This window comes from Pan troglodytes, chromosome 4 (genome assembly GCF_028858775.2).
Source record: "Pan troglodytes isolate AG18354 chromosome 4, NHGRI_mPanTro3-v2.0_pri, whole genome shotgun sequence".
Lineage (NCBI taxonomy): Eukaryota > Metazoa > Chordata > Mammalia > Primates > Hominidae > Pan > Pan troglodytes.
The window spans coordinates 42,962,161-42,985,878 of record NC_072402.2 but is presented as its reverse complement, the minus strand read 5'-3'; the positions used below and the strand labels follow the sequence as shown (position 1 = coordinate 42,985,878).

At 36.0% G+C, this 23,718-nt stretch overlaps 1 protein-coding gene across 4 annotated transcripts in view; it reads left to right on the top strand.

Annotated features, from left to right (window-relative positions):
• The window catches only part of FCHO2 (FCH and mu domain containing endocytic adaptor 2), a 136,184-nt gene extending 113,941 nt beyond the window's left edge, over nt 1-22,243 (top strand). For 2 of the 4 annotated variants that reach the window (XM_054684294.2, XM_054684293.2), the window contains 8 exons: nt 381-510; nt 6,488-6,599; nt 9,075-9,230; nt 9,924-10,056; nt 13,529-13,728; nt 14,506-14,570; nt 19,311-19,475; nt 19,790-22,243. In XM_054684294.2, the coding sequence (XP_054540269.1) occupies nt 381-510; nt 6,488-6,599; nt 9,075-9,230; nt 9,924-10,056; nt 13,529-13,728; nt 14,506-14,570; nt 19,311-19,475; nt 19,790-19,812 (984 nt within the window). In that variant the 3' untranslated portion in view covers nt 19,813-22,243. The remainder of the gene's footprint in view (nt 1-380; nt 511-6,487; nt 6,600-9,074; nt 9,231-9,923; nt 10,057-13,528; nt 13,729-14,505; nt 14,571-19,310; nt 19,476-19,789) is intronic. The other 2 variants (XM_054684295.2, XM_054684296.2) reach the window with 2 other exon arrangements.
• Nucleotides 22,244-23,718: the final 1,475 nt, after the last annotated feature.

Genomic DNA, 23,718 nt, shown 5'->3' with positions numbered 1-23,718 from the left:
TGGCAAGGGTGTAGAGAAATAATTTTCTTATATTTATAGTCAGGTAAAGTGAATAACCCTTTTGGGAAGCAGTTTGGGAAGAACGTTTATACTGTTTAAACTAATTTAACTTCTGAGAATCTGTCTTAAACATACTTTTTTAAATACAGAAAAATTTTTATGCACAAAGACCTTTTTTACAGCATTATTTCAAAATAATCTTTTCAGGCTTTAGTATGTTCTTAAAAATGATATGATATATGGCATCTCTGATACTAAGTTACAAGAAACTCACACAGTAAATTTGGTTTGGTATGTTAAATTTACCTCATACTTAAAAATCTTCTGTAACAAGAGAGGTATTGTTTTAGCATTTTGATAAATAACTTTTTGTTTTTAAGCCCAGGCCATTCAGCCCACCTGTAACTTCCAACACCAGCCCACCTCCTGCTGCACCATTAGCCCGGGCAGAAAGTTCTTCTTCTATCTCATCATCTGCTTCATTGAGTGCTGCCAATACTCCAACAGTAGGTAAGTGATTATCATCAATTACATGTGAAATGTAGTGTACAAAGTATATGTATGCTAAATATGTATATATTTTTAAATGGGCTAATGAAGAATTTAACATTATAAATTTTGTTTTTCTGGAAACACACCTGGAATTTATTAAACTGTCCATGCTTTGCTTTTCTGTTTCACAGTCTATGTTATCTGGATAGAAGAATTTTAACTGTGGTTAGCACCGTTAAGAATGAGTTAAATTTATAAATTGCTGATCAATATAAATAGTTGAAGGCAAAACAAAATGCAGTTCTTCCTTCTGTGAACTGATAGTTGCATTTCTAAGAAAGTTTATGTTTTAAAAACAATAGTGTTTTGAAAATGATTGAATGAAAGAAAACAATTTGTGCTTGCAGTGAATTATATTTTTCCACAAGAATTTCAAGACTTAAAAATAGCTCTTAGGGAAGTGGTCCCCAACCTTTGGCACCAGGGACTGGTTTTGTGGAAGACAATTTTTCCATGGACTGGGGTCAAGAGGATGGTTTCAGGATGATTCAAGTGCATTACATTTATTGTGCACTTTATTTCTATTATTATTACATTGTAATATATAATGAAATAATTATATAACTCACCATAGTGTAGAATCAGTGTGAGCCCTGAGCTTTTTGTCTTGCAACTAGTCAGTCCCATCTGGGGGTGATGGGAGACAATGGCAGATCATCAGGCATTAGATTCTCATAAAAGTGTGCAACCTAGATCCCTCACATGCACAGTTCACAATAGGGTTCTTGCTCCTATGAGAGTCTAATGCCACTGCTGATCTGACTGGAGGCAGAGCTCAGGCTGTAATTTGAGTGATGGGGTGGGGGGCGGTTTACTTTAAATACAGATGACATTCACATTCACATTCTCCTCCTTCTGTGCAGCTGGGTACTAGACTGTGGCCTGGGGGTTGAGGATCCATGAAGCATAGCTATACGAACCTAAACCTCACCAAACAAATTCAGTATTTTACTACATCTAGACTTTGCTCAAGAGTTTTTTTGTCATCATTTCTACTCAGTTTTTTCTACAAATTCTTACTACCTTTTTCACCCATTGTTAGGATAATAAAGCACAAAGCCACTTAGACAAAGCAGCTGTGTTGCAGGACATACAGCTTCTCATAAAAATTATAACTGTACTTATTGCTGCTGGTTTAAGTAGTGATGGGTTTATTCTTGATAATGCAAATCACTGATTTTCACTAACCGAGCACTAATTCAGTAATGGTCAAAGTGTGGTCCTTGGACCTGCAGCATCTGCATTACCTGGGTACTTCTTAGAAATGCAGACTTTTAAAATCAGAAACCCTGGGAGTGGAACTAGCAGTTGTTTAATAGGCATTCCAGGTGATTCTGATGCATGCTAAGTTTGATAACCACAGCCCTAATTAAGCTGATTTAATTCCAGTTGATTTGTCAAGGCTCACATAGGAGAAATGCAACTAGTGTGTGGCCATTGTAAAAAGACGATAAGTAATATAGGCTAGAATGAAATATAAAATGGCTTGATTTCTAAATGTCTAAACATGATGTCACCATCTTATTACCTTTGTGAACACAGCATTTTTCCCATCTTTTAATTTTATATAAACTGAATATGTCTAATAAGTTTGCCCTTTGGTTTAATGAATACTTCATTTTTATTTTTTGTTTGTGTGGTTTTAATTTTTTCCCACAGAATCTATATTTTAGTCCTAAAAAACCTAACTGGGACCTACTAGAAAGCAGGCAGGTGGTCTGGGTAACCTTATTTTCGCTTTAGGTTTTTTTTTTTTTTTTTTTTTTTTTCAGTTATCTTTAGATTATTCAGGGGGTTTTTTGTTTGTGATGGAAACTTTAATTTCTATTGAATTGGTACATATTAGTTTATGGTTTGAGACATTGCTGGCAATAGGACAAGCAAAAGCAGGTGACAGTGATAATACAGGCAAGGCAGGTTGTATGTGAATTTTATACAACAAAGATTTTAAAAATCTACCTAAAAAGTTCTCTTTCTTTGCCATGATTTTTCAACGCTGTGTGGATTTAAGTTTCTGATTCTCCTTGTTTCGTGAAAATATTTTCTTTTTCTGCATTATTTTGTTTTATTTAAATACAATAGAAGATGATAATTTGATTGGGACACACACTGAAATTGAAAAGCACTGTGAGACGTCACCAGGTATTGTATCAGAAGCAAATGTATGTGTTGACTAATGGTCCTTAAGTGTATCTAAAATATTTCGTTATCCAACTTTTCCTTTTCCAGAATTGTATGATGTCTCAGAAATCAAGAATTATGCTAAGATTAACTATTTCAGTTTTGTGCTAATTCCATCAAATTGCTGTACAGGATCCATTATATCAAATCCCCAACTTGCTGAATAGGATCCATTATATCAAATCCCCAACTATAAAAACACGATATTTTTGCATTTTCTTCTCTGCTTTCCTCAACTCAGCTTTAAGAAATGTCAATAAATCTTAATTCTAAAGCTATCCAAATCAGGTAAGAAGTCATCCAAAAAGAACTAAAAGGAATATGTCAGTTAAAAAAAAAACCTCTAATACCTAAATTAGTAGAGCAAAGGCTGTCATATACGAAAACCATACAGATGAAGTTAGAAGCATGGAGATGATAGGAGATAGTAGGGAGTGGGTGTCTGTGTTTTATTTCTGAGCGGAAAGGAATTCTACGTAAATATCCATTGATTGTTATAAGAAGGTACCCTATACCTGTTATGTACCTCAAGTTTATAAGCTCTCTACATTTTCAAAACAAAATTATCTAAATATGTAACAAACCAAAATTAGAAACCACAATCTACCCTTATTAAGAGAATAAATTTTTATTTCTAAGAAATTATTTATTTGGAATAATACAGTATAGTTTTAGACTTTTTAAAAGACTATTTAAGTACATATTTCCTATTCATTTTTTGAAGTATCCATGTGCAATATGATCTTGAAAGAAAAACAAAAATAGAAAATACGAAAGGGAATATGCCAACTGTTAAGTGGGTTTTGAGTTTTTCTTCAACTTTCCAATACTTTTCTCTGCTTGCCAATGTTTCAGTGATGGCATAATTTACAGGGAAGCTAGGCATAATAATTTACAGAGTTGTGTTATGTGCCCAGATTAGATTGTTGAAAAGAATATTTATGCAGGTTTCTTTTAATTTTTAGTGTCAAAGCAGTAGTAGACATTAATGTTACCATTGACTTTATATAAATATTCATTTGTGTGAGTTACTCAAGAGACATTTTTTTTTTTTAATGAGACAGGGTCTCACTCCATTGTCCAGACTGAAATTCAGGGATATGATCATAGCTCACTATAAGCTCAAATTCCTGGGTTCAAGCAGTCCTCCCACCTCAGCCTCCCAAAGTACTGGAATTACAGGCATGAGCCAGTACACCTGGTCAGGGAATATATTAATTTCATATTTAAGAGAGTATAATTTTAATAAAATAGTATTACAATAACAAATGTTGGTGAGGATGTGGAGAAACTGGAAGGCTTGTGCACTGTTGGTGAGAATGTAAAATGGTACAGCTGCTGTGGAAAACAGTATGATTGTTCCTCGGAAAATGAAAAATGGAATTTACATATGATCCAGCAATTTTACTTCTGGGTATATACCCAAAAGAATTGAAAGCAGGACCTCAAAGAGATAGTTGTTTACTCCTGTTCATAGCAGCACTATTCACAGCAGCCAAAAGGTAGAAGCAAGCCATGTCCATTGTTGGATGAATGGATGAGCAAAATGTGGTATATGCATACAATAGAATATTATTCAGCCTTAAAAGGGAAGGAAATTCTAACATGCTATGATAACATGGATGAACCTTGAAGACATTGTGCTAAGTTAAATACTGTATGCTTCCACTTATATGAGGTACTTAAAGAGTAGTCAAACTCATAGAGACAGCAAGTAGAATGGTAGTTGCCAGGGGCTGGGGAAACTGGTGGGAGTTATTGTTTCATGGGTATAGGGTTTCCGTTTTATAAGACGAACAGAGTTATGGAGATGGATGATAGTGATTGTTGCACAGCGTTATGAATATATTTCATACCGGTGAACTGTATGCTTAAGAATGATTAAGATGGTAAATTTTATGTTAAGTTTATTTTACTACAGTTACAAAATTGGAGAGAAAAGATTATTACAGCCTTTGTCTTTTTCAGAAAATATGTTTTCCTGAATTTCTGATGACCCTCTTGTTTAGAACAATATATTAGGGAAAAAAGTGGATTGAACTAAGTTAGATTTACAGTGAAGTTTTCCAGTGTACAAACATATATTTTTATATTTATAATCAGTAAATGTATACTTAATCAGCTTTTTTTCACTTGATATTTTCTTGCATCCCAAAACTAATGACACTTGATCAGGCCACTAGCTTTCACCTAACTGCTCTCACCTGATCCAAACTTGATTCCCTGCCAACAGTCATTTTTCCCTTCAATCTAGGATTTACTCTGTGTTCAGAGAGATCTTACTACATAAAAGCCTAATAATGTTTCTCTCAAACATTATCAGTGGTTTCTAGTGACAAAAGGATAAAATTAAAGGTCTTTCATACCCTAATCTGGATCATGAGCACTTTTCCAGCCTCATCTTTGTGTCTTTTTGTCACTCCAGCCTCTCCCTCACATTTTTTGTTTTGCTTCTGCTTTGCAAAACTAGTACTTGTGCTTCAAAAAGGCACCATTTTTTAAAAATGTCCCCCTAGCAAAGTGCCTGGCACATGGTGGTTAATACATAGTAGCTGTTGTGATTTCGTGAATAACTTTTTAACTGTGAAGAACCTTCTAAATACAAATTCCTTCAAAATCTAGAATACCAAGCTAACAGAGTATCTTTTTTCACTATTTGTAGCATCTCAGATTTAGTTGTGAGGCAGAAAAAACCAGTACTGATTTTTATCAGAATTAATATTTACGGTATCTCAGAGGTAATTCATTGTTTCACTACAGGAGTCGCATCTGAAATAAAAATGTCTGATGGCTGTTAATGTTGTGTAACATATAAGAAAAGCATATATTCAAATTTCAGAGATAAGTGTTGACCTAGATTATTTATTTTTTTCACTAAGGATGAATAATTATAACAAACTCTCATATATTTTTATAAAATTGCATTTTATTTATTAAATGAAATGCTCCCACTTTGGAAAATCAGTAGCAGTAGCAGTAAGGCACGCAGTGGTAAGAAGAGTGCGTTTGTGAAGAAAAACAAAGGCAATGCACTATTTTGAGGGGATACTTCATTTAGGTTAAATTTAAAACAATAAACAGAAACCTGAACACTTGCATAAATTTATTTACATTTTAATTTTGCTCTGTAGACACTGATCTTTCTCTGATTTGACTCTAAAAGGTGTCTTATCTGAGTGAACTTTGGCCAGGGTTTTTTTTTTTTTTTAATAATGTTATTAGTCAAGTATTTATTAGTCAAATATTGAGGCAAAGTAATGTGGGAATACAATACAAGCATCAGACAAAGAGAAGGTTAAAGAGAATTATAATAATAATGAGTAGTGTATGAAACATTACTACTTGGATAGAAAAACTTAAATACAAAAATCCTAAATTGGCCTTAAATAATGCCCTGAAGTATATGATTGATAGAACCTGGAGGAATTTGGTATTTGAATGTTTTTGAAGCCAATATTTTTGAAATTTTAGCTGTTTAGTCAAGGGCTTTTTTATTCTGACATTCCTTAACCATTCTGTCTTTCCATTTAAAAGAAATGTCTGTGTGACATGTCTTCCTGGTTTTTTTTTGTCCTTTGTATTAATGCTCCAGTTTGTTTTATACTATATTTCTTAGCCCCCAGATTTATCATGGGACATCACTGAAACCAGTGGTAGGGTCGTTTGTGACAGCCTAACAATGTGAATCTAACTATCTTGATATTTAATTTATGTCTTTCTGAAGGATTTAACAAGTTAATTGTGTATATTCTAGGTGTGTCACGGGGTCCCAGCCCTGTCAGCCTTGGAAATCAGGATACCTTACCTGTGGCAGTTGCCCTTACAGAATCTGTTAATGCCTATTTTAAAGGAGCAGATCCCACCAAGTTAGTTTTTAAAATATATACATGTATGTGTATGTATGTGTGTTGGGTGGAGGAGGTGGTGGGGCTTGGTGGTAAATTTTAAGAATTACATTTTGATTCTGTGTAGGTTACAGTTTTCTGTTGTTTATTTACCTGCTTTTTTGCTATCTAAGGTAGTCATTTGACGATTGCATTCAATGTACATTCATTCATCAAATACTTGAGCACCTATTATTTCTAAGACTCTGTTACATGTGCACTGAGGATACTTTAGTAAACAAAAGAGTTCTCTCCTGAGCTTGCATTATAATGAGGGAAAACTAAATATCAAAGAAACAGCTGTATGTATTGGATATTGATACACGCTATGAAGAAAAATAAACCAGGGTTAGAGACTAGAGAATAACATTAGATAGAGGGCTACTATTTTAGATAGAATGATCAGGGTAAACTTTTTTGAGGTTAATTTAAGCAGGTAGTTGAAAGACATGGAGGAGCAAGCCATGCAGATATCTGAGGAAAGTATTTCAGGAAGAGGGAACCAGTGAGTGTAAGATACCAAGGTAAAAGCATATTTGGTATATTCAAGAAACAGCAAGCAAAACCATGTCACTGAGTAGGAGTAAACAGGAGAGTACTTGAAGATGAGTCCGGAGAGGTATGAGACCAGGTTAGGCATTGTAGGCCATGATAAAGAATTTGGAATTTATTTTGAGTAACATGGAAAGCCAGTGGAGGCTTTGAGCAGAGGAATGATGAAATTACATGTGTTTTCAGAGGAGCGCTGGTTGCTGTATGGAGAATAAACTGGGGGCAGAGGGTGCGGTAGGCAGTCAGAATTGATGCAGAGAGAAAGTTAGAAAATTGATTACAGAAGTCCAGGTGAGAGATAATGGTGGCTTGTATAAGGCTATTAGCAGAGCAGGTGATGAGTAGTAATGAGATTCTGAATATATTTTGAGAACAGAATTGTCAAGATTTGTTGGAGGCAAAATGCTAAGTTTGAAGTTTAAGACATCTTAGTGGAAATGTTGAATTGATACTTGGATACATGATTCTGGAGTTCAAGGGGTAAGTCTAGGCTAGAGATAAAATACTTGGTAGTGTAATTAGTTTGTAGATAATACTCAAAATTAGTGGCCTTAAGGAATAGATAGAAAAGAGATCTGAAAACTAAGTCTTGATTCCCTCCAGTGTTTAGAAAACAGGAAGATGAGAATGATTTAACAAAGGAATTTGAGAGAGCAAGCAGCAAGAGAGGTGAGGAGAGAACCAATAGACCCGTGTCTAGAAACTAAGTGAATAAATCATTTCTTGAAGGTAGGTGTGAACCTGTATCTGATGCTGCTTGACAGGTCAAGAAAAATTGACCATTGACAATAATTGGTGACATTCACAAGAGAGATTTTAGTGGCATAGTGGAGATGAAAGTATGCTTTGAGAGTGTTCAGGAGCCGAAGGTGATGCAGTCTAGACAGCTATATTTGGAAAGAACAAATGCAGTTATTTCAGGATGTTTTGGTCTAAGTGGGAGCAGAGAAATGGAATGGTAGCAGGAGTGAGGTGGTGGAAGGGTTTTATTTATTTTCATTTTTGTGTTTTTTAAAAGATGATATATATTTGAGCATGTCTGCATGCTGATGGGAAAGATCCATTATTTACGGAAAAACAGGACTTGCAGAAAAAAAGAAGGAACAATCACATGAATGAAGTCCTTCAGTATATAAGAGCAGATGAGTTCCAGTGCAGAATTGCTGGGATTGGCCTGAGGTGCAGAAATTGATTATCTGTTGAAACAGTATGGACTGCAGAATATATGGATAAAAAGTTAGGTAGATTTACTAGTGAGAGTATGAGGAAGTTATTTTTTTATTTCCTCAGTAAAATGAAGAGCACAGTCATCAGCTAAGAGTTGGGGGAAGGACTATTGCAGGTTAGAGATAAAAGGGGAAGCTAGGAAAAGACCAAAAGAAGAATAAATAGACTTGGGAAATGTGATAGGATTACCAAAGGGGTCCAGTTGAGAGTTTTGGCTATGTAGTTATATGTTTCAAAGGAAGAAAGAATAGAGGGTTGGAAGAAGCAATGAGGAGCAAGGGGGACAGCTACCATCACCATCACCAGGCCCAGTGCTTTTTGGGGTTTGGGAGGGAAAAATAGCCACAACTAGGTATAGCATTATGAGGAAAGCAATATCCTTCCAGGGAGGGAGTGGTTATCACAAAAAAGTGAAGGAATATTATCAGTGTGCTTGTATTTGTGTTTAGAGTTTAATTCCAGGAAAAGATGATGCTAGATGAGTATACCATTTCATGTATATAATTTTTAAAAATTAAATTGAAAAAATAATCTATAGTTATGATAAAGGATATAGATATACACACATATAGGTACGTGTGTGTGTGCGCACGCGCACGCTTGTGCCTTTTTAAACCAAATACTTTAAATAGAGATTAGAGCATTTTATTTAAACACTTTTCAAAATCCCTGTTTTAGGTGTATTGTGAAGATCACTGGTGATGTGACAATGTCATTTCCAAGTGGAATTATTAAAGTCTTCACCAGCAATCCAACTCCAGCTGTGTTGTGCTTCAGGGTGAAAAATATCAGCAGACTAGAGCAGATTCTTCCAAATGCACAGCTTGTGTTCAGGTTTGTGTACTTTTGGTTTTGAAGGTTGAAATTTCATTTTAAGATTTTCTTTCCTGCTGTGCACAGTGGCTCACACCTGTAATCCCAGCAGTTTGGGAGGCTGAGGCAGGTGGATTGCTTGAGCCCAGTTGTTCAAAACCAGCCTGAGCAATGTGGCAAAACCCCATCTCTACCAAAACAAACAAACAAACAAACAAAAAAACAAGAACAAAAATTAGCTGGGCATGATGGTGCGTTCCTGTAGTCCCAGCTACTCAGGAGGCTGAGGTGGGAGAATCGCTTGAGCCTAGGAGGCAGAGGTTGCAGTGAGCCAAGATCGTGTCACTGCACTCCAGCCTTGGTGACAGAGCTAGACCCTGTCTCAAAAAAAAATGTTTTCCCCCTTCTTCTTTGAAATAATAATATTCAATTTGAAAACCATACCAAAATTATTCTTACTAAACACCCTTCTGCTGTCTTTTTATTTTGTTTTCAGTGGTGCTAATAGTTATTTTAAGATTCTTTTCTCTCTCTCCATCTTACCTTTCAAGCAAGCTTCTCCTGTGTTCCATTCTTCATCCCCTGATCTAATTTTCCTTCATCCCACCTCTTGGTTTATTTCTACTAGTTTTTCCTGTGTCACCAAATTACTACACAGAGGCAAAACATAAAGATAAGTCAATAAAATAACAAATATATTTTTTATATATGTAGTGATCCATCACAATGTGATTCCAACACAAAAGATTTTTGGATGAACATGCAAGCTGTTACTGTCTACCTCAAGAAGCTGTCAGAGCAAAATCCAGCTGCTTCTTATTATAATGTAGATGTATTAAAGTATCAGGTGAGTGTCACGACATTGCAAAAATTCTAAATTAAAATATTAAAAAATGGAATCTAGCATATAAATGAATAAGTATGTCATAGCCAAGTGAGTTTTTTCCCAGAAATTCAAGGATGTTTTGAAATTAGAAAATCTGTTTATAAGCCAGTGGAGATTTTGACCAGTTTGGTAAAATTCACCATTTATTCATGATTAAAATACTGAGTAAATATAAATGCATAAATTTGTCCTTAAGCTGAAAAGACTAGCAGTATCAGTCTTAACAATGAAACTCCCAAAGTAATCAATTAAAGTTAGGAATGGCAGAGATGCCCATTAGTAGATCCTGTTAGTATATAAGAGTTTTCTGGATGTGTTAGCCAGTACAGTCAGGTAAGAGAACAAAATAAGCATTAATAAATACTGGGAAAGAGGAATCAAAATTATTATTGCTTACAGGTGATATATTCCTCTCACGAGAACCAATTGAAGAACTATTTGACATAAGGACATTTAATATAGGTGGTCAGTTTAGTAATTAATACCAAAATTAATAACTTTCAAAACCAATTACAAAAACTAGTGGAGAAAAATATTCACAAAGAACAATTAGGAAGAAACACAACACAATCTCTAGTGACTTGAATATGGAAAGATTCATGCTGTAAAAGTTTAGCTGTTTCTCAGTTAACTTATACATCTAATATAATACTGATCAGAAACCCAGTAGAGTTACGTCTTTGTGTTTGGAGGCTTGACAATCATTTTCACGTTTCTCTAGAAGAATAAAGCTTACAAGAATAAGTCAAGAATTTTTTATTTTAAAGAGATGGAGTCCCATTCTCTTGCTCAGGATGGAGTAGAGTAGCGTGATCACATTTCACTGCAGCCTCAAACTCCTGGGCTCAAGCAGTCTTCCAGCCTTAGCCTCCCGAGTGACTGGGACTAAAGGCACAAACCACCGCTCCTGGCAAGAAATGTTTTAAACAGTAAAGTGGAGTAATGTTTTAGCTTTAATGGGAAAGCTTAGTATAGACAGTATTTAAAATAGTTTGGAACTAACGCAGCAGTAGATGGCCAGATGAAGGAATAGATTAGAGTATCCAGAAATAGATCTAAGAATAAATGGAAAATTGTTTGTACGACATAGTAGCATTTCAAGGCAATGTGGACGTGATGAATTTTTCAAAAAATGATGTTGAGGATAGCAAGCTAGACACTTGAGAAAAAAATTAAGGTGAATCCCTGTTAGACTTTTAGCCAAAGTAAAATCCATGTGTATCAAAGGTTTAATAATAATAATAAAAGATACCATACCATAAAGGTACTAAAATAAAGGCATGGGTGAAGATACAGTTGACCCTTAAACAAAAAGGATCTATAAACTGTGCAGGTCCACTTATACGAGGATTCTTTTTAACCAAACACCAATTGAAAATGCAATGATTGTGGATGCAAAACTCATGTATAAACAGAGGGCCAACTTTTTCTATATGTGGGTCCCACAGGGCCAACTATGTTTCTTGAGTATGCACAGATTAGTATATACACAGGGGTCCTGGAACCCACCCTCCCAAGTATGCTGAGGAACAACTGTATATGTATTTCTCTGTGTGTGTATATATGTAATACATATTTATTACATATTTTAATCTTGAAGTGCAGAAGACCTAAGTATGATATGAAACCCAGAAGCCATGTAAGAAGAGAACGAGATATTTGATAAATAAATGTGTGTGTTTATAAAATATTTTGTTAAACCTTTAAACACAATCAGTATTTAATCTGTGGGAAAAGTATTTACGACACATAAGATGAACCAAAGGGCTTACCCCAAAGAGCCCTTGTAAATTTGTAAGCAACATGTGAATAACTCAATAGACAAATAACCTATGGAAAGATGCTTCATGTCAGTAGTAATGAGAGCAGTAAATACTAAGATAACAATGAGGTGTCAGTTTTAGCCCATCAGATTTACAAAAATGAAAGTTCGCTTTATCCAGTATTAAGAAGGTTATGATCACTTGTTAATAGGATGCAAGTAAAACCTCTTAGAAGGCAATTCTGTTAGATTGTTGAAAGATGTAACCTTTAATTCAACAATTCCACTTCCAGAAATCATCAGAAATACACAGTTGGATGAAGATAAGGCATAAAGGATATTTGCTGTAGCATTGTTTAGAAAGCACCTAAGTACATACACATCAGCAGAGGAGGAAATTAATTACTATAGCCATTAAAAAGAATGACATGGATCTATGTTTGCATATGCCTGAAGAGTCTGGAAGGATATATGCCAGGATTCCAAGGGATAAATTTCCTACTTTATATTTCTCTATTTTTTGAGTTTTTAATAGGGTAATTTTATTAAAATGGCTTATGTTTCTAGAAAAATACTTAAAGAACAAAAAAGTGCTGCCACTTAAATTGACTTAAAGTTTCTTACAGGTGTTCATTTGTTCAACAGATGTGTATTATTCAGTGCATGTAATTGCTGGGAGTAGGACAGGGAGACAGTAAAGATTAGTAATATTCTATGGGCTGGACTTCGTTGCTCTGGTCTGTAATCCCAGTACTTTGAGAGGCTGAGGCGAGAAGATTGCTTGAGCCCAGGAGTTCAAGACCAGTCTGGGCAATAAAAAGAAACGCCATCTCTACAAAAAATGTAAAATTATCTGGGTGTGATGGCACAAGCCTGTAGTCCTAGCTAGTACAGAGGCTGAGGAGGGAGGATTGCTCGAGCCCAGGAGGTTGAGGCTGCAGTGAGCCATGAGCATGCCACTACACTCCAGCCTGGGCAACAGAGTGAGACCCTTCCTCAAAATAATAATCATAATATTCTATGTTAGAAAATGAGTGGTATGGAAAAAAGAAAAAGTATAGACTAAGGTAAGGAAGATTGAAAATACAGTTTTCAGTGTAAATTTAAACAGAGCAGTCAGAGTAGGTCTCCTTAAAAAGGAGCCATTGGACAAGGAGCTTAAGAATTTGAAGGAATTATACCATTTACTGTGAGTCATGTGATTAAACATTTGAAGTTGGAAGTATTCTAATTCCAACTTGTGGTACTACGTGGTGACCTTTTTTCTCGTGTTCTAAATCTGAATTCTTATAATGTATGAAGAATCTTTGAATTCTGTGTTGAATGTTGGAAGATTTGCAAACTTTACATGCATAATTAAGAATTCCTTCATAAAATGCTGATTTCTGGGCCCTGTCCCTAAGCTGTTGAATCAGATTTTCTGCAGTTGGAGCTAAGGGAATGTGTGTTATAAACAAGCACCACAGCAATTTTGACGTAAGTAGTAGTAGGTCCCCACATTGAGAATGATCCTTACTCCTTTGAGATAGGTCTGCTTCACTCTGCCAACAGATAGTCCCCTCATTAGATATTTTTGATTTTGTGGACTTACATGTTCAAGTGTCCATGTCATTAACATGACTTCTTAACTTTTCAGGCCAAAAACAATTGTTTGTTCTTTTCTCTTTAAAGGTATCATCAAATGGTATTCAGTCCACTCCTCTGAATCTTGCAACATACTGGAAATGTAGTGCTAGCACCACAGATCTTAGAGTGGATTATAAATACAATCCAGAAGCTATGGTGGCACCTAGTGTGCTTTCCAACATACAGGTGGTGGTACCAGTGGATGGAGGAGTAACGAACATGCAGTCCCTTCCCCCTGCAATATGGTAAATTAAACATACGTTTCTGAATTCCCACTAAATTTTTGTTGCAATCCCCAACTTCTAGAACCCAAGTTCTGTAAGTTTTCTTAGAAGTTTGAAAAATTTTTGTGCCTTTTTCCATAGAAACCACGCTGTAAAAGATGCAGTTCATTTTACTAGTCAAACCATAGTAACCTTAATCAAAAATAAACAAAACTAGTTTTGCTCTAAGTACCACCCAGACTTCAATGATTCCATACTAACTTTACCATTAGGCAGAGTGCTTGACCTCTCTAAACTTCTTTTTTTTTTTTTTCATTTAAAAAATACAAATATTTTATGGATTAAATATAGCATCTGGCAAGTCTATAGGATCAGGAACACCTATCTAATTAGTGTTTAATAGTATTAGTTACTGCCATCTCTTAGCAACTTCTCCTGTCCCCTCTGTTAGTATTAGTATAGACTCTAACCACTCTTTATAGTTGCTTCATCATTTAATAACATGTGTCTTCCTTGACTAATGAAGGTACTGATCCCTATACACATTCCATTTTACTTTCTCTGACCAATAGGAATGAGAAGAATTACATAATTTGGTAAACTTCCATTAATTGAAAAAGATACAGCATTATATTTATACTATATCATAAACACATTTTCACCAGTTAATACTACTTAAACTTAGCAATATATTTGTTGTAGTGAAAATATTTAAAATACACTTATTTATTGAGGTCCCATTCATGTGTCAGGTACTATACTAGACACAAAACCTGAAGATATCTGTTCTTATTGCAGGAATGCAGAACAAATGAAAGCCTTTTGGAAATTGTCTAGTATTTCAGAAAAATCAGAAAATGGAGGTAAGTGTGTGTGTCCTTTTTTATTTATAAAATGATGTCACTGACAATTGATTTTTTTTTTTTTTTTTTTTGAGACAGAGTCTAGCTTTGTTGCCAGGCTGGAGTGCAGTAACACAATCTCAGCTCACTGCAACCTCCGCCTGCTGGGTTCAAGCGATTCTCCTGCCTCAGACTCCTGAGTAGCTGGGATTACAGGCACGTGCCACCACACCCAGCTAATTTTTGTTTGTTTTTTTTTTTTTTTTTAGTAGAAACAGGGTTTCACTATGTTACCCAGGATGGTCTCGATCTCCTGACCTCGTGATCTGCCCACCTCAGCCTCCCAAAGTGCTGGGATTACGGGCGTGAGCCACTGCGCCTGGCCATGGGTGCACCGTTCCTGGAAGCACTGCAATACCTTTTTTAAGGGAAAGTTTATCTAAAGTTTCCTCCTGGAATTTCGTGCCCTCAGTTCTAGAAATGACCACTAGGTGGAAGTTAATACCTTTAGAATGGACCAGCTGAGATTCAGAACACATTTGTTCGTCTAGATTATGTGTTCTCTATAAGAAAAAATTTATTTTGCCATAACTTTATAAATATTATGTAAATACTTCTTATATTTACATGCTAACATTAATAAACTATACCTAGTAAATTTAAAGAAATAGAACTATCTGTTCCATGTAGGTAACCTGATAACTAATTGAAACTGATTTAACACAGTTTAGTTCATTCTGTTGATGGGATTCTCCTGACCTCCCAGAAATCATGTAGACGCTTCCAGGCTTTAAAAAGCCCCTTGCCGTCCCGGCACAGTGGCTCACGCTTGTAATCCCAGCACTTTGGTAGGCCGAGGCGGGTGGATCACTTGAAGTCAGGAGTTCAAGACCAGCCTGTCCAACATGGTGAAACCCCATCTGTTTTAAAAATACAAAAATTAGCTGGGCGTCATGGTGCATGCCTGTAATTCCAGCTATTCAGGGGACTTAAGCATGAGAATCACTTGAACCCAAGGAGGCGGAGGTTGCAGTGAGCTGAGATGGTGCCCCTGCTCTCCAGCCTGGGTGACAGAGTGAGACTCTGTCTCAAAAAAAAAAAAAAAAAAAAGCCCCCTTGCCTTCTGCAGTTCTCTAAAAGAACCTTTTTCCTGTCCATTTCCCCCTATTAAAGCTAACTATCAGCAGCATTCAATTTTCTGATGATTATTTTAAGGAGAAGCAAGTTATGCTTCTCTCACTAAGTACATCTGTTTGTGTTCATAATGCCAAGGAAAAGGCTGTCCTAGCTGATCACTTCTATAACTCAACTTACAATAAGGATGTAATTCTCGGGACAGCCAAGTCTTTAACATAGTCTTATTTTCTCTTAATCAAAAGAGAATTATTCTACCTTCTTTTGAATGCATAATTTTAGTCTACAATAACTTTTCTGCTTGTTGTTTTAGGGTTTTGTTTTGTTTTGTTTTGTTTTGTTTTTTGAGACAGAACCTTGCTCTGTTGCCTAGTCTGGAGTGCAGCGGCATGATCTTGGCTCACTGCAACCTCTGCCTCCCAGGTTCAAGCAATTCTCCTGCCTCAGCCTCCCGAGTAGCTGGGATTACAGGTGCCTACCACCACATCCAGCTAATTTTTGTATTTTTAGTAGAGACAGGGTTTCGCCATGTTGGCCAGGCTGGTCTTGAACTCCTGACCTCAGTTGATCTGCCAGCCTCAGCCTCCCAAAGTGCTGGGATTACAGGCATGAGCCACCATGCCCAGCCTAGTCTCCAATAACTCCTCTATTTGATAGGTTTTTTTGGCTTTTCAAATGTTGCTGAGCTTTTTCTTTTTGAATATTTTGAGCATAATATAAAACATATCAGTAGCTTTTCTCATAGATATTTCTGTAGAAAGGACCATAAATATGTCTGTGTTGTTTATTCATTTACACCTGCCATGCAGAATAAGACTTTTACTGGAGAGCCATACATTGGGTGAAATAACCAAGCAAATCTGCAGTTTCTTTTTTGCTGTTTGGTACTTATAGGTTGCCCACTTTCAGCTGGCCAACTGCATTGACTTTAACCCTAGCTATTAATATATAGCTTTTTGTGAGCCAAGCTGAAATTCCTAGTTTAAATTGAAGTAAACCAGCAATCTTGTTTGCATTAAGGGCTTATAACCAGTTTAGAAGGCCAAAAGGATCTTTTTCCCCAATATAATGAAACTATACTATTGTAAATAATTAACAAGAAAGAAATTTGTTCTCTCAAAAATGAGACACAGGCTGGGTGCAGTGGCTCATGCCTGTAATCCCAGCACTTTGGGAGGCCAAGGCAGGTGGATCGTGAGGTCAAGAGATCGAGACCATCCTGGCCAACATGGTGAAACCCTGTCTCTACTAAAAATACAAAAATTAGCTGGATGTAGTGGCACGTGCCTGTAGTGTCAGCTACTCGGGAGGCTGAGGCAGGAGAATTGTTTGAACACGGGAGGTGGAGGTTGCAGTGAGCCAACATCGCACCACTGCCCTCCAGCCTGGCGCAGAGACTCCGTCTCAAAAAATAAAAAAATGAGATACAAATTTTCTAACCAGATTTTAAGTTTCCCTCTGCTATTCAGGTATCAGGTGTTTCTGTGAGTAAATGGAAAAATCTTATAAATGTGGTTTTTGATGTGGTTAGTCAAGCCTTTGAAAAGAATATCCAAGGCCAGGCATGGTGGCTCATTCCTGCAATCCCAGCACTTTGGGAGGCTGAGGCAGGTGGATCACTTGAGGCCAGGAGTTGGAGACCAGCCTAGACAATGTGGCAAAACCCTGTCTCTACTAAAAATACAAAAATTAACCAAGTGTGGTGGCACGTGCCTGTAGTCCCAGTTACTCAGGAGGCTGAGGCACGAGTCTAGCTTGAACCTGGGAGGCAGAGGTTTCAGTGAGCCAAGATTGCACCACTGTATTCCAGCTTGGGCCTTAGAGGGAGACTCTGTCTCAAAAAATAAATAAATAAATAAATAAATAAATAAGAATGCTGTAAAATAGGCTGGGCATGGTGGCTCACACCTGAAATCCCAGCACTTTGGGAGGCTGAGGCGGGTGGATCATGAGGTCAGGAATTCAAGACCAGCCTGGCCAATATGGTGAAACCCTGTCTCTACTAAAAATACAAAATTAGCCAGGCATGGTGGTGTGCGCCTGTAATCCCAGATACTCAGGAGGCTGAGGCAGGAGAATCGCTTGAACCCGGGAGGCGGAGGTTGCAGTGAGCCAAGATCGTGCCACTGCACTCCAGCCTAGGCAACAGAGTGAGAGACTCTGTCTCAAGAAAAAAAAACAAAAAATTGTGTAAAATAGAAATCTGTTTTCTGTTGCTGACTGTGTACTCAGAAGAGGGACAGGAAATATTTCTAAGGTGATTGTCAAGGTTGTTGCTCTTGGTCTATGGTAGAACTTTTGCACAACCAAATTGGTTATCAAGAATTGTAAAAGTTTGAGGGCCTGGATAGTAATTAAGAATAAGGCAGCAGTTCATCTCCACTACTGATCTATGCCTCCAGGCATAATAATACAAGTTGGATCAATGTTGTGACATCCTATTCTCCATTTCTCTGTGTAGTGTTAAGCTTCTGTGCAGGGGATCACAGGATCTTACTGCTAGTACCTAGCATTTCTGTCCATTTGCTCTACCCAGAAACCTGGGAACCCTCCTAGACTCCTCCTTTCTCATTTCTTGATTCCAACTCCTAAATATCTTTCAAATAACTTTCTTAATATCTTTCCTTTTTATTAGCCCTAGTTCAGATCCCCCTTTCCTATCATCTAGAGTCCTAAACTGTTTTGACTTGCAGTTGGTCTCCCAACCTTGCATCTTGTGCTTCTCTTCCCTTTTGAGACACTAATCTGAAATGTTCTTGTCTTCCTTATCTTTGGTGACTTCCCATGGTTACATCATGAATTTCTTACCATGGCCTGGCCCATGCTACCACTCTAGTCTCATCTGCCACTCCCCTCTACCTGTATCCTGTTCTCCTGCTAATCTGATATAGATGCTATTTCGTTAAATGCATCATGCTCTGTCTCTGTATCTTTGGTAACTTCTGCCTAAAATACACACCATCATCCCCACCACCATTTATAATTTTCAGCTGAGATAGGTGCTTTTGTGCCTGTAGCTCCTCAGAGCTCCTTTACAGCATTTATAATATTCATTATAATTATTGGTTTACTGTTCCTGCCATTCCATTAGACTGAAGTATACTGAATAAATGGTGATGATACTAGAAACAAAACACCTCAGAAATACCTACTTGGCATTATGTTAGACCAGTAAAACTTTAAAAAGAAAAGTGAATAGAAAATAGCAATGTTATACAACTCTTCCCAACCGTAGTTACCTTTCCGTCTTTACTTCTACTACTTAGTAGTCATTTCTTTTTTAACTTTATGCCACCTATATCCCTCCTAGGGTTTTTCTCTGGGCTGTCCTCAGTTACTTCCTTCTTCTCTTTTGACTCGCCTCAACATGCATATAGCATAGGTGTCCAGTAGTTAACATCTCTGAAGATTAGTATTGAGTCAAAGAAAAGCATGGGTTATTTACTTAATGAAAATTGATATTCACTAAAAAATATGAGATTTGGAAACAGGATAATGGTTTGTTTACTGTGCACATCTAATGAATGTAGCACAGGACTGATGTAGTTTAGCTTACTTGCTCATTTGATTCTATTTTGTGTGAAATGTATTTTACCCTGTGTAAGTGCTTTATTCTTTTCTTTGTAGGTTCTGGGTCCCTCCGAGCAAAATTTGATCTTTCAGAAGGACCTAGTAAACCCACGACACTTGCAGTACAATTCCTCAGCGAGGGAAGTACCCTTTCAGGAGTAGATTTCGAACTTGTGGGCACTGGCTATAGGCTTTCCTTAATAAAGAAGCGGTTTGCTACTGGTAAGTTAGGAGATTTCAAACTTTTTAATGTACATGGGAAACATTTGTATTCTAACAGTTATTTAAAAACTGTCAAGCAATTTATAATCTAAAGACATGGAAATTTTTTCTTTAACCCTTGGTACAAGGTGCCAAGTAGAGACACATCTGGGAGAGAGTTCTTACGGTCAGTATAGCTGAACACCTGTTATCTGATTCTAATGTACTGTAAATAGCAGATGGGAACTAGAGTTTTGTATTGGTAACCACAGTGGAAAATGTCCTTAGAGTGCATTTGAAATTGTAATTGCAAAGGTCTGCTTGGCGTTTTTCAGGACGATACCTGGCGGATTGTTGATGGACCTGGGAAAGTGATGTGGCTTCAGGGAGTACAAACCTGCCATTCTGCATTATCTGTTCTTTCCAAACACTATTTTAACTTGTATGATGTCTTTCAAACTTAGACATATTTGAGAGCTGACTACAAACATTAAATCGCACTTTTAAAGTGAGTCATTGAAATAAATAGTACTGAAGTGATTCTCTGTGTTGTAAATGATCAACTACAATATTCAGGAAGCACATTTATTCAGATTCTCAGTAAAAATGAAGTTTTTGTAGGATTAATTTTTAAATTATTTCCAGTGTCTATGTTGAAAAAAAGGGTTATAGTGTAATATCAGGCCTAAAGTGTCAGGAGAGCAAGCACAAAGTAATTTAGCTTTCCATACATTTTTAGAGTCAGAGATAACTTTGAAATTTCATAAGTTTGATATTCAGTGGATACAAATAGAACATGAATTCTAAGTTTTGGGTAATGTTAACTCAGAACACTTAATCAAATTGAGCTATGTGCCATAAGGTAATCAGACCAGAGTCCAAGTTGTATGCAAAAAATCTATAATTTGATTCTCATAAACATATTAATAAAGTATAAGTGATGTTTTATATGATTTTTAAAAAAATTCTCAAGTGCAATGTGTTTTAAAATAAGCTTGCAAATGACAGCAGAGACATTTACTTCTGCAGTTAGTTAACTTTATAGAAGTTGTGATTTTTTTGATGAATTAATGCTGTAGATTTAATTTATTTTTATATGGAATTGCATAATGTGTGCCTTTTAAAACAATAACAAAAACCAGAGATGTGCCTATACAATTTGTGTTCATTAATGTGCCTCACTTTTTTTCTCAGTCTGAATCTTCTGTTCAGAATCTTACAGTGATCAAGCATTTTTATAAGATATTTGCAATTTTTGTAAATATTTTTGGCCTGCAACTGGGAAGGGGATTCAGAGTCATAAAGCCTAACTTAAGAATCCTGGCTCACTTCTTTGGTGATACACTGTAGCCACTAGAAAGAGAAATAAACCCAATGGCATGTGTTTACAGGAAGAAAGATTACCTTCAGATACTTGACATTAACCTCATCAAAAGTGTGTGAATTTTAAAACAAATTCTAAAAAAACTATAGTGCTAAATTGGTAACTGGTATTTTAACTCTCAATTTAGCATTTTCCTTGATACTTTATCATTGAAAATTTATGCATTTATTTACTGATTGTGTTGTGAACATGAGTTTTATGGTATTTTGTGAGGGATGCATTTTTTAAAAGATTAATTTTGGAAACAGAAGGAGAAGCACTGCCATTTGTTTTTATTTCAACAATTGGAAAAATTACCAATTTGTACATTTTAATTATTCAATTTCTACTTTGTAAAAATAGGGAAATTATTTGAAGTGATATATTTGGTTAAACATTTCTAAAAATAAACTACCAATACTAAATAGTAAGAAACCTAACTTTAGTAGCAAATCTTGATTAATTGAAGAAATAAAATATTTCGGATAAGGTTTCATAATTTACAAATGGGAATTTCATTTATAATAATAAATATGAGTGTCCTTTATTTGCCTAGTAGAAGTGATAAATTGTGTTATATATGATAATTTATATAAAACCACTAATTGTTCCGTTAAGCTTCACAGAAAATAAAACCTCTATTACTAGACATTTATGTAACATCTTGCTGTACTAAATACAGCAGAAAATCTACTCTTTAGCAATATATAACACAGTATATGCTTTTTTATATATTCAATGTTAGCCCAAGTCTGAATTTACATTAGACTAAAGCAGCACATAAGATAATTTGCTAAAATGCTAATCTTTACTAAATAGTGAGCTAAATTAGAATTTCTAACTCTTATATTGTGCTCTTTTAAATGCCAATTACAGTCCCTTACTGGAATTCTAACTGTAATTTGCTTTGCAATCAAACTGCTTTTCGGACAGCCAATATTTTATTATTGGAATTCAGACACTGTTCTTACCGTGTTTGTTTTTAATCAAGTATTACCTAAAAATGTACAAATTAGTGAAATGGTTAAACTTCTGCACTTTCTTAATTACCACAGTCTTCATACCAAGTATTGGGTACAGGTTACAATTTTGAAGCCATATGAGTTTATGTTGATTTTTTTTTTCCATTTAAAAATCCACTAATGGTGTAAAAGAGACCAGTAGATTTTCAATGGGAAATGTACCTAGCAAGCTGGTTCTTGCTTATATATAGTGATAAACTTTGTAGCTGCCTCTTTAACCAAGAATTTGTAAACACAACTCTAATAAATGTGAGTTTTTAAGGATTGTTATTTACTACTTTGGATTGTAATTAGAACAATGCACATCTGTCTTCCAAGATTTTGTAAATATTTTTGATTTTTTTCATTAAATGTAAATTTTACATAAAAGTTGTGCTCTTAATAAACATGTAATATATAATTTATCAATTGGTTTATGTGTCTTTGTACTTGATAGTAATAGCTATATCATAATGTTAGGACAAGGCAAGCTGGCCAAGTAATTGGTTTTTAACTTTGTACTACTGTTTGAACAGGCGTACAGATCGAACTGTTATTTATTGGTTATATAGAAAGCTTCATTTGGAGTATATCCCAAAGTGTCAAAATTGTTTAACAAGGGATTATTTTTAATATATTTTAAGATATATTTAAATTGATGTTAAATTTTTGCAGACTTTCTTCCTAACCAGTTGCTCAGGAACACAGTCTCAGACAGTTCAAAAATCATAATGTTCCAAAGAATTAGTTAAGACAATCAAGCCTCCCAAAATGGTAAATTTAGGAAGGAGCAAAAGAAGGAAATTAGAAAAGAAAGAATTTATCCTAACTATTGAAAATTTTGGGCTGGGTGCAGTGGCGCATTACTGTAATCCCAGCACTTTGGAAGGTCGAGGTGGGCAGACCACATGAGGTCAGGAGTTCGAGATCAGCCTGGCCAACATGGTGAAACCCCAACTCTACCAAAAAATACAAAAATTAGCTGGGCATGGTGATGTATGCCTGTAGTCCCAGCTACTCGGGATGCTGAGGTAGGAGAAGTGCTTGAACACGGGAGGTGGAGGTTGCAGTGAGCCAAGATTGTGCCAGAGCACTCCAGCCTGGGTGACCAAGTGAGACCCTGTCTGAAAAAAAGAAAAAATGTTGCCAATCTGTGTTAAAAAAGGAACAGCTTAATTTATCTAGGTAGGCCAGGGCAGAGGAACCTGTGGAAAGATCTGATAGCACTCACCATTCATACCATATGCCCATCATTGTTTTCTTCCTTTTTCCTCTTCATCCCATTCCCACCTCTGTTAGACTAAATGATGCTAGCTGCTGCAATAGCTAAGCACAATACTTACTACATTGCTCTTATCACAGTCATAAGTAGGTTTGAGGAGGAGTTCTGCTCCATATAGTAATTCAGGGGCCCAGGCTCTTCCCATTCTGTGATTCTGCTTAAAATCTTCATTTGGCCGGCAGATGAAGAAAAAGCAAAGATTAGATGGGAGTTTTTATGGGCCAGGCCCAGAATTGGCATCATCACTTCTGACCATATTCCATGAGCCAGGATTTGATCTTGTGGCTCCAACCAACTGCAAAAAAAGATGGGAAATGTAGTTTGGTTATGTGCCCAGGAAGAAAACGGGGTTTTGATAAACACAGAGTAAACCTCTGCCATGTACCCCACCCCTGCTCCATTTTGTTATTTTCTTTGTTCCTTTTTCCTAATGTGCATTTAATGGTTTCAGTGGCTCTCAGTATTAAAGGTTTTTTCCATGATTTCTTACTGTATGTAGCTATTTTATCCATATTTTTAAATATATATAATTATTTCCATACGCCTCCTAATGATCGTTTCTGAATGAACATTTGTGATAACTCAGAAACCACTGCTTATCTTTTTAGCATGAGTGTT